This window comes from Ochotona curzoniae, unplaced genomic scaffold (genome assembly GCF_017591425.1).
Source record: "Ochotona curzoniae isolate NIBS_2020 unplaced genomic scaffold, NIBS_Ocur_1.0 contig_2688, whole genome shotgun sequence".
Classification (NCBI taxonomy): domain Eukaryota; kingdom Metazoa; phylum Chordata; class Mammalia; order Lagomorpha; family Ochotonidae; genus Ochotona; species Ochotona curzoniae.
Window position 1 is genome coordinate 7,874,893 of NW_024465553.1, and position 16,225 is coordinate 7,891,117.

The 16,225-nt window shown below is 52.2% G+C and overlaps 1 protein-coding gene across 2 annotated transcripts; it reads right to left on the reverse strand.

The window, feature by feature from the left end:
- Positions 1 to 31: 31 nt before the first annotated feature.
- Positions 32 to 12,163, reverse strand: PSMC1 (proteasome 26S subunit, ATPase 1). Of its 2 annotated transcripts, XM_040975170.1 has the most exons (11): positions 12,113 to 12,163; positions 10,031 to 10,084; positions 7,176 to 7,272; positions 5,845 to 5,969; positions 5,543 to 5,728; positions 5,323 to 5,451; positions 4,268 to 4,364; positions 2,429 to 2,618; positions 1,567 to 1,718; positions 1,032 to 1,186; positions 32 to 320 (listed from the first exon to the last, which is right to left on the reverse strand). In XM_040975170.1, the coding sequence occupies exons 1-11, from the start codon at positions 12,113 to 12,115 to the stop codon at positions 186 to 188; spliced, it is 1,323 nt and encodes a 440-aa protein (XP_040831104.1). In that variant the 5' UTR covers positions 12,116 to 12,163; the 3' UTR covers positions 32 to 185. The 2 variants fall into 2 exon arrangements, with proteins under 2 accessions (XP_040831104.1, XP_040831105.1); XM_040975171.1 differs by lacking the exons at positions 7,176 to 7,272; positions 12,113 to 12,163 and having other exon boundaries at positions 10,031 to 10,078.
- Positions 12,164 to 16,225: the final 4,062 nt, after the last annotated feature.

A 16,225-nucleotide genomic window follows, 5' to 3' on the forward strand; every position in this document is an offset into this window, starting at 1 on the left:
CGGTGCTGGGCACTCCGCAGAGCGTGAGCTGTATGGGAAAGAGCACTCTTTATTGGGCAGCAGAGCGAGCGAGCAAAGAACGTGCACACTCGAGGACACACAGGGTGTCTAATAAGAACCAGCTGGGGCCTGGCTCCCGGGCAGCCCTGTCTGTACCTCCCTTGAGGCGGGGCAGCTGCGGTCCACTAGAGATAGAGCCCCTCGGGTGTTCCTTCCTGCTTCTTGTAGAGGACGTTCTCCTTGGATTTCTTGAAGTCTTCGTTCGTGACTTTCATCCTGCGTTCCCGCAGGGCCATGAGCCCAGCTTCTGTGCAGATGGCCTGTCGGTACAACAGCAGCTTCATTCTAACAAGCCCTCGGTACTGGTTTCAAATAAGGTGTACATGCTTCTAATTAAGTCACTTTAAAATCTTTCAGAAAATAAGCCAGGAGTAAATAGAACAGAGGGAATGCAATCAAAGCCGTGGCTCCCTGGCTGCTTACACCTCTACCTGTGAGAAAGGGCGTGATGTTCTTAGGAAATGACAGCCTGAAACTTAAGGCAACGATTTACTTCAAAAAGTTCATGAAAATGCAGGTTGTGTAAAAATGATTTGAGAGAACAGACATTCTCAATTCCATGTCCTAAGAACTTTTTGAAACAATCCTTGTATGGACATTTCATTTAACCCTAAAAACGTGTGTATCCCCAATAAAGACACACACTCAGCTCGCGAGGACCCATGTCAGCCGGCTGGGGGCCATGCCTTCTAAGTTGCAATGATGCTGTCGGCTCTGCTGAGGAGTGCTGGTCCCCGGGAAGCACTGTCCTACCTGTGATAAAACCAGCCCATGTAGGACTAGCAGTGTGCAGTGGTGCTGCTTCCCAGCCGGTGCCCCCAGCAGGCACTCTGCCCGACCTGGGCCCGCTTAGCTGAGCTGGCCAAAGTCCTGGGCTCATCTCTGTGGCTATAAGGAATGTCCTCAAAAAGCCATTGATTTTGGGGATGTAATGGCAAACCTGTGTGGCACCTGCCCGTCCCGGGCCTCACCTTGATGTCTGCTCCAGAGAGGTCATCTTTCGCCATGATCAAGTCGTCCAGGGTGACGTCATCAGCTAGCGTCATCCTGCTTGTGTGAATCTGAAAGATGCGCTTCTTGGTCTTCTCGTCAGGCAGGGGGAACTCGATCTTCCTGTCGATGCGGCCTGTGGGCACAGCAGCTCGGTCAGCCCGGTCAGCCCGGCCGGGCAAGAGCGTCTCCACACACCTCTGACCTTAACCTCTCAAAGTTCAACCGTATTTCATGAAAAAAAGAGCACTTAACATTACAGAAGACCAAGCTTTTTCTAGTGCTACCTGGATGTAAATAAAATCACTTTTTGGTCTTCTATGGAAAAGTTGCAACTTGTTTGGCCTAAAATAGGGAAAATTTATGAAAGACCAAGATTGGAGACGAATTCAGAGGGGAGGGTAGCACTGTACAATGCTCCCAGGGACCTGTTTTTGGTAAACTGCAGTATTTGCCTAATACATGTCTCTTTCAGTCCACCCTTTCCTCCCAGCACAAAATAAAAGCACACGTCACCTGGTCTGATAAGTGCTGGGTCCAGAGTCTCTATTCGGTTTGTGGCCATGATCACCTTCACATCTCCTCTTGAGTCAAACCCGTCCAGCTGGTTGAGCAGCTCCAGCATTGTGCGCTGGATCTCTCTCTCCCCACCAGAATTGGAGTCGTATCTTTGGAAAGAAGGGAAGGAATGAAAAGCCAAACGACCTGCAATAGTGTGAGCACAGCCAGGAGCCCATCATGACAGAGTCCCTCACCATTCTTTGCTTAGGCCTCACGTGACATCCTCGTTTCTAGGGAACCCCGTGGCCTTCACCCCCACCCCGCGGGGCCCTGGCAAGGACTGTGCCCGTCACCCGCGGGGCCCTGGCAAGGACTGTGCCTGTCAAGAAGGGGAGGAAGGACCAGTCCTCCCTACTCTGCTGCCACTGCAGGGTCATCAGGCTGGCGGCACGACAGCTCTGAGCAGTCACCTCAGCCAGGGCCTGCCTTGTCTCTTGCACTTAACTGTCTCCAGAGCTGTGGGAAATTTCTGTTCCGAGAAGCCTGTGCTATTTTCTTAAGAGCAGCATGAATGAACTAGGGTTAGTGGGAACTAAATCAGAGATGACATTTCTTTGCAGCAGTTTCTGTACTTGAAATGACATCATTTACTATGTCTCCACGCTTGGTGTCTGGTCCCACATCCCGACTGGGCATGTCATGGTCCAGGCCCAGAGCATGCAGTCAAGACCCAGTTCATGTCCAGTTCCTCACAGCCCTGGGCAGGTGGCACTTCGGGAACCGAGGGAGGACACTACGAGAGCTGTGGCCAGAGGAAAGGCCACAGGTGCTACGTGGTTTTTGCCTTTAAGCATGAAGCTGGCAGAAGAAAACCCACCTTTTTGTCCCAATAGCATCAATTTCATCGATAAATACAATGGACGGTGCGTGTTCTTCAGCAACACGAAACAGCTCCCGCACGAGTTTGGGCCCGTCGCCGAGGTACTTCTGGATAAGTTCAGAGCCGACCACTCTCAAGAAAGTAGCTGAGGTTTGGTTTGCCACTGCTTTGGCCAACAGGGTTTTACCTATTTGGGAAACAGCGACAAAAATAAATCAAGTGACCTGTTACCTGGAAAATTATCATTCCTGTGGTGTGGCTAGCACTCATGGCTGGACCCGAGATGGAAGCTTTGTTACAACTGATGTGTCTGTAGTGTTCTGGAAAGCTAAAAGAAAATGCAGAAAAATCTTTTTAAGTTCATCATGATAATGCAAAAAATCCACCAAAAACAAAAAACACTTTTTACTTGGCTGTAAGCTTACACTCAGAGGTTCCCACTGAAGCACGGTAAACTGGGGGCCATGTCATGGTCCAGTGGGTAAAACTGCTGCCCCAGATGCTGGCATCCCACGGGCTCCATCCTGCCTGCTTCACTGGGAAAGCACTGGTACGCAGCCCAAGTGTCGGCCCCTGCAGCCCCAAAGAAGCCCCCAGCGTCAGCCGTGCACAGCCCTGGTTGTGGTCATCTGGGGAGCGGACCAGCATGTGGAAGATCCATCTTTCAAGTATAAACTGGCTTACCTTTAGGGAGACTTCCTACCTATTCCAACTATTCCAGTAAGGGCCTCTTCACAGTTGTTTATAATGAGCTAGCCAGTCCATGGGTAACCAGAACCTCATTCCCACAAAGCTAAGGGTGGAGACCCCTAGATACTCTTGATGAGGCAGAGGAGCGCTGGCAAATCCGGCAGATTGGGTCCACCTGGTGGCATGCCCTTCTGGGGAAGAGGCAGTCTCCTCAACCTCAGGGGAGGTCTCGCGAGTTTCCAGTATTGCTCTGTCCCTGCTTCTCAGATCCAGACAAGAGCTGGCAGAGGGCACCCACTTTGAGAACTGTAGGGCTGGAAGACCTTGGCCTCTGGTGGTAAGAACAGGGGCAGGGCAGGTGCCATGTGGCAGAGCTGCTCACCAAGAGCCTGTAGAAGAGGTGGTTGGCTAGGGAGCGGCAGGAAGAACCCACACAATGACAGGAACAATGGCAAAGATGTTCCCTGGCCAATGCAGACCCTGATGGTCTCGGGCAGTCCCGCCTTGAGGACCGTGGCAGCAGGAGGCACGGATGTGGTCCTAGAGCCCGGAAGCAGACAAGTCTGCTGTACAGCCAGAGGCGGCGGCCTGCCGCCCACTGTCCCACAGCACCCAGGCCTGCTGTGCTCCGGCCTTGCCACCAGCTCACTTCTGAGCAGCTGGACCTGGGGTTGGTCACTGCGTCCATGAAATGTAATTTCCTGAGCTGGAAGAGGCAGTCTCCCTCCAGTTTGGATGGCCTCAGCCCAGACCGTCCCCTCCCGGGCAAGCAGTGAACTGCTATCTGCTGGGCTCCACAATCACTCAAGTCAACTTACTGCAAAATGAACCAAAAGTGTATGAATGCACTCCAAAAATGTAGAGAGAAAAATAAAGGCTAATACAAACTTTCTGTAAATTTTAAAGCACCCCATATGTATTTCCATGTTAATTTAGCCAATATGCTCAGTATCATTTGGGCCAGGAAAAAGGACACCATGGAATTTGGTCTCTGAGCCGCAGCCGTCTGCCGGCTGCCAGGCTCGGCCACACTTGAGATGAACACATGAGCTTCAGGATGCACTTGGACATTGGGGCTTTATTATCACTAGTTAGTGCTACTATTCCAGACAGGACACCTGCAAAAGGAGCAAACCCAGAGCGTACCTGTGCCAGGTGGGCCGTAGAGAATGACCCCCTTGGGGGGCTTGATTCCCATCTCTTCATAATATTCTGGATGGGTCAGCGGAAGCTCCACAGATTCCTAAGAAAACAGAGTCACGTAAAAAAAAGCCTTACAATCACTGGTATCAGAGCATCTTGCTTTCAATAAAGATAAGTAAAAATAAATTTAAAAGGGCCCAGTGCTATAGCCTAGCAGCTTAAGTCTTCTTGCACATGCCAGGATCCACATGGGAGCCAGTTCTAATCCCAGCCCCACTTCTCATCCAACTCCCTGCTTGCGGCCTGGGAAAGCAGTCGAGGATGATCGAAGGTTGGGACCCTGCACCCACATGGGAGACCCAGAACAGGGACTGTCTAGGTTCCTGGTTTTAGATTGGCTCAGCTCTGGCCATTGTGGCCACTTGGGGAGTGAGTCAGTAGATGGAAGATCTTCCTGCGTCTCCTCCTCTCTGTGTATCTGACTCTCCAATAAAAATAAATCTCTCTCTCTCTATATATATATTTATACTTATATAAATTATATTGTATGATGCAATAGTATTAAAAATCAATTAATTAAGTAAGTGAAGAGGGTGTGACAGTGAGGGGCGGGACGCCATCCTGGCTGAGCTCCCAGCCCCCGTCCCTCATCTCACTTCAGCAGTTTCCCTTCCTTGAGCTCTCTCTTCTGAGTGATGTGAGACTTCCTGGTCGCTGCTCCCGCCCAGGGCCGTTTCCCGGCTGGGTGAGAGGGTCCCAGCGCAGCTGGCTCACACGGAGGCGGAGACCCGGCCCACAGCCTTCCCAGACGCCCCCTCCCCTGCCCGCAAGCACCGCAGACGCAGCCGGCGGGAGGAGCGGCGCAGCCAGCAGCGCGGACAGCTCTGCACAGCTCCCTGCAGACGGCCCCCAGGTCCCCCCACAGACAGCACTGCACCGCTGCGGGGACTGTCAGCCAAGTCTGTTGTCGGACAGACCAATAAACAAACGTGCAAGATCCCCGGTTCCCTGGGAAGGACAGAGAACAAGGCTAAAAACCGAGCGGGCTGCACACCTACCTTAATTTCCTGGATTTGGTTGTCCAGCCCCCCAATGTCGGCGTAGGTCTCCTGAGGGGCCTTTTCCACCTTCATCACCGTGACCAGGGGATCCGTGTCATCCATCAGCACTCCTATCACAGCGTGCACCTAACACAACAGCACGTGTTACCACGGCAACACGGGGTCCAACGCAGCGCCCCCGTGGGACAGGCGGACAGGCGAGGGGCTGTCAGCTCACCTTGTGGTTGAGCAGGACGGAGCAGCCGGGTTCCAGCAGGTCCTTGTCCACGAAGGAGAGGATGCTGACGTAGTGCTCCGAGCCCACGGACGTCGACACGATGGCGTGGTTGTCGTCGATGATCTCCTCTAAGGTGCCCACCGACATCGGGGTGCCCCTCAGGTCATCCACCTTAGACCTCTCCTCCTGGGCGACAAGGCACACAGCGGCAGCGTGACCTTCACAGTCAACGAAAACGAGCCTCAGCAAGCTCAAGTGAAGTTTTCTTCGTAAAACTAAAGCCAGGGCGCCCTTCGACTCACCTCCTGCTTCTCTTCTAATGGCTTCATCTGTTCCTGATTTCGAATGAATTCTTCCTCCATGAGAAGATAGTCCTTAATTCTCTCTAGCTTCAATAATTTTAGCCGGCACTGAGTGTGAGGTGTCACTGTAATTACAAAGTTATATTACACTTGGCTTGAAGTCTATGATGAAGGGGGAAAAAAAGTCAAGCTCTTAAAAATCAGCTCCTTTTGGTTACTTTCTGAAAAGTTCAAACCCTGGTAACTGTCCAAGAAACTAGGCACCTGAGTGCAAGGGAAGTGAGGTCAGGGACGGGCACAGCGGCGCGGGGGCCAGGCAGGACCTGACGGCAGACTGGCTGGTGAAGGGAACTAAGACGATCAGGTACGTGATCAAAGCGATCCTGCCCCTGTGAGATGTTGAAGCTTCAGGGATCGTAACTGTCCCGCAAAGGGCAGGTACTTTTCTCCACTTCCTTTGTTTGTTTTGAATTTCAGGTAACAGGGAATTTGTCACAAAGAAGCCTGTGAAACACCTGTGTTTTAAGGGTCTCTGGGTTTCCTGACTAGTGAGTTTATTCTGCCCTAAGGTTCAACCGATTTCTGAATTTCCATTCTCTCTCTCACATACACACACCCCTAGAGGAACTGCCTATTTAGAGAAGTAATGGGATTCCTTAAGGAGAGACACTCCAAGATCCCTCTATTTCTACATGTCAAATAAAATAAATCATAAGAACAAACGTGACGTCCAGGCTAACCCAGCGGATTGTCACACAAGCAATGGCGTGGCGAGATAAGGGAACTCATCACACTGCCTCTGGACAGAAAGCGAGCATTTTATAAATTAATTCCCATGAGCCGAAATGGCACCTTTACCATCTGACTCCATTTTTTCAAAAATATTTTTTAGTTTTAGCGCAACAACTGTGGTTGGCCCACAGGCACGGTGGGGACCCACGGACGAGAGCCACCGCTCCAGGGTGCACGTTAGCCGCCAGGTGCTGAGAGGGTCGGAGTTCGGGCATGGTGTGTGCCCCCCGTAGAGCATGGCACCTGGCAGGACGCATGCTGAGGAGTCTCACGCTCCACCGACGGAGCTAGCCGGATCCTGCGTTTTATAATTTAAAGTCCTTCCACTAACACAGCAGGGATGCTGCTATGTACACTTCTAAAATAAAGCAGAATTTTCCATGTCCTAGCCAGAGGAATGTCCATATGAGCTATGTAGGATGGGGTTGGGATTGCAGAGCCCCGGCGTCCCTGCCCCGTCTCCTGTCTCTCTGAAGAGGCTCTAGGCCGCGCGCACACGCGCTCCCCGTGGAGCAGGCCAGAAGGCATCGCTCTGTTACCCAGTGGCAGCTTGCTGGCAGCATCTGGTCCCTTTGTTTTCTTCTTCTTTTTCCCCACTCTGGTTGGCACAGGCGGTTCATATTTCTTTTTCTTGTCCTTGAGTGTTAACACATCAGGGAAAACATCAAAAAGAAATCAGATTAAAACACAACGTACTCTGACCACCACACCACCATCTATTTCTTCGTAATCTTTTAAGGATGCTATTTAAAAACTGTTCTTGGGCCAATGCTGCGGCACAGTGGGTAAAGCTGCCGCCTGCAGTGCCAGGCACCTTGCTAATGTGCTTGGGAAAGCAGCTGAAGATGGCCTGCACCCACGTGGGAAACCTGAAAGCAGCTCTGGGCTCCTGGCTCTGGCCTGTCCCACCCCTTGCCATTTCGCCATCTGGCGAGTCAAACAGTGACTAAGATCTCTCTAACCCTGCCTCGAGCAAACATTGATGTTAAAATGGGCAAATGCCTTGGGCACATGGTTCTCACAGGCTGAATATGAGTAGCCAACAAGTACAAGAAAAAACATCCAATGCTAATCTCGAGGGAAATGCAAGTCAGAAGCAGGAGTGATCACCCTGGCCCGGTGGACGCTGGCACAGTGGACGCTGGCAGCGAATGCAGCCCAGACGAGTGGGGGCCGCCTGCTGGCGGGGCCGTGTCAGTGCGGCTGAGCCCCCCACTGCTGGGTGTGCAACCTAAGGCTCTGAGACGAGCCTGCCACGCCACGGAGCCAGCTGCACTCAGTTATTCACAACAGCCAAGGCGTGGCATGCAGGTGCCCACCAAGGACAGTTCAAGACAAAGTGGCACATCCACACTCCGGAATGTCATCCTGTCGTCTGCAGAGCTGACCTGAGGCCGTCATGTCCTCACTTGCATGAGGAAGCTGGGAAGGCTGACCTGACCTCACAGAAGCACTGATTCGAACAGCGGTTACCAGAACCTAGGAAGGGTGGGGACTAGGGAGCGCAGGGCACAGCGTGCTGGCACAGGTGGGCTGGCGGGCAGCGGAAATAACAACAAAGAATGTATCTGAAAAATACTCCCTCCGCTGGCTCACTCCTTCCATGCCCACTGCAGCTGGAAACGGGCCAAGAAGGCAGGAGTCTGGAAGTCTCCCTGCTGCCCCCAGCTGCCCTCCCTGCCATCCCAAGGGAGGGCTTGACAGCTGCCCCCACTGCCTGCCCACGCAGGAACCTGTCATGTTCTGTGGTACCACCAACAGCTATTAACTGTCAATTTCAGAACTGCCAGAAAACAGTTTCCTAAACAACAACAGGCCTGAGGTGATGGATGTATCAGTTACCCTGCTGTGCTGTTACACTATATCCCATAATTATCTACAATTACTGTTATGCCTGCAATTTTATCTGTAAATTTGAAAAAAAAAAAAAAAAAAGTTTCTTGAAAGGATGGAAGAATGGATGGGAGGGAGAGGCCGACCATCTTCCATCTGCTGGCTGATGACTGGGCCGGCCAGGCCGAGAGCTGAGCCTGACGCGGGCGTGTCCCGAGCACCTGGACCACGAACCAGCACTCTAACACTGGATGCTGGAATTGCAAGCACTGCACGCAGTGCCGGTCTCTACTGATCGTTTTCTTTGTCCGAAAGGCAGAGAAACGAGATCTTCCATTTGCTAGCTTACTTTCCAAATGCCTGCAACAGACAGGCTGCTCCTGGCCAAGGACAGTGGCCCCAAGCTCATGGTCAGTGAGGGCAGAGGGACCTGAGTACTGAGTTCTGCCATCACTGCTGCCTCCAGCGTGCTCCGTCAGGAACAAGCTCCAATCAGAAGTGGGGCTGGGTTTCTAACCCAGGGACTCCAATACAAGATGTGACCTCTTAGCCACCACTCCAAACACCCACCCCATCCTGGTAATTTTAAATCAAATGTTATTGGCACTGGCATGGTGGCCTAACAGGCTAATCTTCAGCCTGCAGTGTTGGCACCTATATGGGTATTAGTTTGTGTCCTGGCAGGTCCACTTCTGATCTAGCTCCCTGCTTACGACCCGGGAAAACAGCGCGGGATGGCTCAAGTTCTTCAGTCCCCACAGCCACGTGGGAAACCAAAGGAGGCTCCAGGCTTTGGATCAGCTCAGCGGTGGCTATTGTGGCTATTTGCGGAGTGAGCCAGTAGAAGGAAGATCTCTCTCCTTCCCTCTGTAATTCTGCCTTTCAAAAACCATAAATGTCATCACACTGAGGGAAGAGTGTGTGCTGGTCTAGGCCTCAGCCTAAAGCCCCAGCATCCCACAGTTCAAGTCCCGGCTGCTCCACTTCTGACCCAGCTGCTTGCTTACGGCCTGGGAGAGCAGTGGAGGATGGCCCACGTCCCTGGGCCCCTGGGCCCAAGTGGGAGACCTGGAGGAAGTTCCCGACTTTCGATCGGCTCAGCTCCAGCTTTTGTGGCCATTTGGGGAGTGAACCAACAGATGGAAGATCTGACTTCTCCCTGTAACGATGCCTTTCGAATAAAAATCTAAACAACTTCTAAAGAGCCTGTTACTTCAAGTAGCTAATCTTTTTACAGTACACATACATCAATGACAGTGAGAACACTCCAGGAAGGGACAGAGAGGTCCGGTGAATTCTGTTTCAAGTTTCTGAGGCAATTCTTCACATCTCAGGATATTAAACGCTAAATTAAATTACAAGCAATTTAATAGTCTATAAAGTTACTGCTCTTACACATCCAAAATCATGAAGAGCGTGTGTCTGCAGGCAGGCTGCTTAAACAACTACTGAACCTGCCTTGTTAATATCCATGCATCCCCGGCCCCGAACCGCTGGCTGTGACCTGGGAGCTGCCTGGGTTTCCCGACGACGCGGACACGGCGGGCTGCTGGTCACTTACCTTGTCGTCCTTCTTGCCTCCTCCAGGCCCATGGCCGCCACTCTGACTTTGACCCTGAAAGGAAAAAAATATCACAGGTAAAAATTCAAAGCATGATCGCTGCAAAGGAGCATCCTCCCTGTTGGCTTGCCATCCTCCATGGACGCACCTGCTTGCTTTCTGTGTTGCAGCAAGCAGCCACAAGCATTTAGTATGGCAGAGCTTCCTGTTGCCCGAAAGGCTCTGCAGCCAGAGGCCTGACTGCCACTGACCAGCAGGCACGGTTCTCAGGCCAAAGTGCCCAATCAGCCCTCCTCTAGGGGAAGGCATGGCGCTTAACATGCCTTAGAATCGGACTGAGCCTTCCAGTAGCTTCCAGAACCGAGCTGGGAATCATCTTACATGCAGATCACACAGAGACCCAGACCACTGCTTGTAGCAATTTGGCTCCCACCTGCCGAGCCTCGCAATCTGGTAAGCTCGCTGACTCGGTGCCGAGAAGTGAAGCTTAGCCAGGCTCTGAGATTTTTGGTTAAAAAGTTATGAGACAAAGCCAAGCAGAGAGAGAAGGTCTGAGATGCGGTGGCATTTTAAACATGACTAATAATGAATTTAAAGACTACAGAGGTTACTCATCTCCCACCAATCAGCTCCATGCAGGTAGCTCTAAGTAGTTTCAAAGCCAGTGAGTACCACAGTCCCCCCCAGGTACAACTGAACGCAGTCCCCGTTACAGCAAACATTTCTAAAACCGCTACACTCAGAACTGGTTACCCCGAAACGGACACTGCCATGTCCCTGGCTGTGCAGCCAACAACGGGGGCACCGCATGTGCCCACCTCTGCCCCCCATTTTCCTTGCGTAGTGCTTTAATTCCACACTCCTCCAGAGCGGGTTAGCGAGCCACCTGACAGATCAAGCTGAAGACCCGGGCCTGACTCCCAGCTGGGACAGCGATGGGCTGCGTGACCCAGGTGAGTCAGGTCACCTCAGGGGAGCCGGTGTCTGACTGTAGGACAAGGCAGGTAACACGCTACTTCTTGTAAGAAAGGGCCGGGTGGGACTTTCAATGGTCAGTGCGGTTCCACACACCAACCGGGGAACAACCGAATCGCCGTGGCCCAGTGCTGTCAGCTCTGCACTCCACCCGCTTCCTCGGGGTCACCCTCTCTTAATTGGACAGAAGCCCTCCAGTGGAGAGTCCTGGTCTGTCCTGGTTTTTCCAATTACCAATCAATGCAGGTTTACCTTTACCTTCTACGACAAACAGCTGCCCCGAATTCGCCTGAAAGGCTTCCATGCCCTTCCTGGCGCTGTAGGGTTATGGTTCAAACCCCTCGGCTGGGCTAGCCCTCCCACATGGCCCTGTTTGCAGGTGCGTCTCCTTTCTCAAGCTCTGGCCAGCCTGTCCCGGAGGCGGCCGTCCTCCTCCGTGGCATCTCCGGGGTCACCGTTGTTCAGCTCGAGGACCACGGGGGACAGGCCGGGGAACTGGCCAGCCTCGGAGGGAAGAGGGCTGCTCCATTCCCCCAAGCACTGGGGGACGGGCACTACCAGGAACCAAGGTCCGGGGCGCCCAAGTGACCACCCGCGGTCACCAGCCAGGAGTCCCGCTCAGGCCCTAGGGACACCCACCCCGGGGCACACCCACAGAACATGAGGCCGGCAGCCCCGCCAGACACCCTCCAGCCCCTCTCCCTCGTTGGGGTTCCGGGGTTCCCTCGCGATCCGCCTGGGTCATCCCCTCAAGCCAGGCGGACAGACGCCCCTCGCCTTGCCCTGCACGGCAGTCACGGGGCCGTGGCCCTCGGTCCGCTCACCCCTCGCACTGCCAGGGCCGGGGACAGGGATGCGGGGACGAGCCCCGGGAGACGGGGGCGAGCCCAGGGGTCGGCGGTGACCGTCCGCGCCATCGCCAAGGCCCACGGGCGCCGTCCCTCCGGGCTGCCCGGCTGAGCAGCGTCCGCCCCTCGGAGCCGAACCCCGGCTCCCGCGCCTGCGGACCCTCGCCCACCGAGCTGGACGAGGCCGGGCAGGAGCACGGTCGAGGACGGCCTCCCCGGCCCCCCGGCCGCCCACCCCTCGAAGCCCTGAGTCACTCACCATCTTGACTCGGCAGCTCAACCACCGCTGCCGGAAGCGTCTCTGCCCCTACGGCCCGTCGGAAGCGGAAGTTACGTTCGCGCTACGGAAGCCGAGGGGGGTTGTTTGCCGCGCAGATCAAATGGCGTATAAAGGGATGGGGTGGGCGGAGTGCTTTTTAATTTTAATCCTAATAGAAACTTATCACTATTTTACCTGGAAAATAAGAGGGAGACGGCTTTTTGGAGAGCTGTAATGAGGCTTCTCCATGGTCAAAAAGCTAGGACAGTTGTGAAAATAGCAAGTATTTAAATGAGGCAGAAAGTAGCACCGGACAGAATTGCGTGGCCCCGAACACCGGCTTCCTTCTTTCTTCAGTTTTACCTGCATTTTCTCTGTTTCCCGAGTTCCCTGAGAGAAGGGAGCCCGGGGACTGATGGGGGCGAGGGTTGGGGAGGAGCTAGTTGGATATTCTCACAATATCTTTAGTTTGCTCATTTGCCTGACCTCAAGACCCTGTTGATCCGTGTGCTCGTGAAAGTGTCGAGTTGCACACGCCTGTCCGCTGTGTCCCCCCTCACGTGTGGATGCGTCCCCGAAGGACGCCGTGTCCCCAGCAGACCCTGTATGGGATGGGGGCCCCCGCGTGACTGCACCGTGCTGGGATGCAGCATCCTAGTGTGCGAGCGTGCTGTCGGCACATCACCAAAGGACATGCTCCTCCGAACACCCCAGCATGAAGTGAGCCTGAGTGTCTTCCAGGGAACCACAGCTGAACCCAGCCCCCTCACCCAGGACCTGTTCTCCCTAAGACTCCCCTCGCAGACCCCAGCCAGCCGCCTCCCTCCTGCAGACAGTCCCCATACCACCGCTGCACCCCTCCCAGCCTTAGACCTCTCAACCTGGCAGCCCCGGGATTCTACCGGAAACACCTGCTGAGCGCTCACTGTCTCCAGGAGAGACACAGGCACACCGAAGGAGGATGAAGGCGGGTGGGCTGGTCAGTGCAAAGGCCCCAGGGGCGAGCTGAGGGGTGGGGAGCTGGAGACACCAAGCAGTGAAGAAAGCACCAAGAGACGTGTGCTCTGTGACATAAGATACCCTTAAAAATTTCAACTGGGGATGGGGCAGGCACCTTAGCCTAGTGGCTAAAGTCCTGGCCTTGCATGTGCCAGCATCCTATGTGGGCATTGGTTTGTATCCCAATTGTTCCACTTCCCTTCCAGCTCCCTGCTTGTGGCCTGGGAAAGCGGTCGAGAACAGCCCAAAGCTTTGGGACCCTACACCTGCGTGAGAGACCCAGAAGAGGCTCTTAGCTCCTCGCTTCAGATTGGCTTGACTCCAGCTGCTGTGGCCAATCGGGGAATGAACCTACATGTGGAACATCTTTCTCTCTGCATATCTGCCTCTCCAATAAAAAAATAAATGAATCTTAAAAATTAAAAACAATGGTGAAGAGAAGAGCCGGTTTGGCTTCAGCCTCCCTGGGCCAGAATCTGGACTCCACCCCCCACTGGCTGGCTTGGTTTCCTCTCACAGCTACAAGCAGGGTCCTTCCCGCTGGGCAGGGGGCCCGCCCAGACCATCTGGAAGAGGCCCCCTAGGCTGCCTGATGCACGTCTGTAGTCCACCCTGTGACCTCAGAGCTCCAAACAGGCAGTCAAGGACTGAGAGTAGGAGGTGGACCCTGGGGGAGAAGGGGGTCAGGACGCTAGTATTCCAACAGGCACCCCACCTCCTCCTCTGAACCCCAGTTTCCTCTTATGTACAAAAGTATCCCAAATGCAAATAGCGTAATGAATACATTCACACACACACACACACACACACACACACACACACACACTCAAATCTGTCATGGTAGCTTTATATCTGACATCACCCATTTACAAATGACACTCTTATTTTACGACTGAAATGCTTGCTTCTCTTCTCCACTTGATTTCAGTATTTCCATCCCGCCTGCCAGGTCTACGCATCCTCATATCACACATTTTTTTAATGCTTGAATTCAGTTTATTGATCACCTTCTTACACAGGTCTACAAAGATTCTATATAGGTCAGGATTTTAAGGTATTTCCTGCATCTCAAGCTACTATCAGTTATGAAGAGAACACACTGGATCAACGAGCTGGGCTGTATCACACGTGTGATACAGCATTGGAAAGAACCTTTGCTGGAGACGCATTCTGTAACGAATGGCGGGTACCCTTTCCCTTCATCACCCACGTGTGGATGAACATGACATTGGTCTGCCCCACTTCTGTTACTGCTTGATCTTATTTCAGATGTTGGACTAAGAAGGCTGGTCAACATAATGGGAAAGGAAAGAGTGCTGAAATGAAGATGTTAATTCATCCAAGTCCGTCTGTGTCCTAAGCACACATGTCACTGAGTGAGGGTCTGCAGCTCTGTTATTCACGACATGAATGACGGCTGCCGTGGCACCCGAGGAAGGAAACTCGCCGTGTGTGAAACCACTCACTCGCCTGCCTGGGAGCACTGCTGGGCACCCCACCGTATCTGTCACCCCTTCACTCACAGTCTACATTTGGAATATTTTAAAATCATAATTTCATCATACCTTCAAAAATAACCATTGTTTTCAGAAGACAAACTTTCATTTAACCTCGTTCAAATAGATTTCTGTCAAACTCATGGCATTGCAGAGTTCTAGAATGTTCTATTTTGCTCAGTTTCATCTTGTTGAACCAAATCAGATTGATTTCTTATGAGAAAAAAGCCACCTAACTTCATTTTTTAATTACGTAAACTGCTTAGCTTGTAATTAATAAAATTTTTTATGTGACTGAAAAACATTGTGGAGTGCATTTTGCAAGACAAATGACCAAAAACAGTTAAAATTAAATCATGCACCAATTTTACAAATTATAAAACAAGATAAATTAATATTTGATTTTCTTTACCTAATTTGCAATGATGTAATATAATCAGTGAAAACATGAGTTAGCCATAAAGCAACAACTTTTAAAAAGTACAGTATTGGGCCCGGCATGGTGACTTAGCAGCTAAAGTCCTCACCTTGAACGTGCTGGGATCCCATATGGGCTCCGGTTCCAATTCTGGCAGCTCCACTTCCCATCCAACTCCCTGCTTTTGGCCTAGGAAAGTAGTCGAGGATGGCCCGGAGCTTTGGGACCCTGCACCCATGTGGGAGTCCTGGAGGAGGTTCCTGGCTCCTGGCTTCAGATTAGCTCAGCTCTGGCAATTGTGGCCGCTTGGGGAGTGAACTATCGCATAGAAGATCTTCCTCTCTGTCTCTCCTCTCTGTATATCTGACTTTGCAATAAAAAATAAATACATCTTTAAAAAATGTGCAGTATTCTTGGACAAATATATGTATATATGCATTTTTGAATTCTACTTTTTGGTCTTTATGTGTAATTTGGAATCAAGAGTAAGAAAAAATCAGTTACATTAATTTTGTAAGACCAAAGGCTTAAATGCTGTACATGTATTTTGTGGAAGAACAGAACTACATAGGCTAGTTTAACTTTTCTGACACATAAATTTCCAAAATAGGAGATAGAAAATAAAACATAATGAAAGATAAAATGAGGGGGCTGGCATTGTGGCACACCTAAGCCGCTACCTACATCTCATATAGGCACCAGTTCTAGTCCCAGCTGCTCCACTCTTGATCCAGCTCCCTAATAATGGTCTAGAGAGGCAGCGAAGTACAGCCCAAGTACTTGGGCCCCTGCTCTCACGTGGGAGAGCTGGAAGAAGCTCCTGGCTGTGGCCTCACTCTTACTTACCTGGGTTATTGCAGCTCCTGGAGAGTGAACCACCGGATGGAAGATTCTCTCTCTCTCCCTCCCTCCCTCCCCACCCCATTCTCTATGTAATTCTGACTTTCTAACAAACAAATAAATCTTACGGTCAGTATGATGGCTCCTAGAAACAATGACATCCCATATAGACATTGGTTCATGTCCTGGCTGCTCCACTTCTGATCCAGCTCCCTGCTTGTGGCCTGGAAAAGCCATGGAAGATTGACCAAGTTGTTGGGCCCCAATACCCACAAGGGAGACCTGGAGGAGGTTCCTGGCTCTTGGCTTTGGAATGAATGGCCCAGCTCTGGCTGTTGTGCCATTTGGGGAGTGAACCTG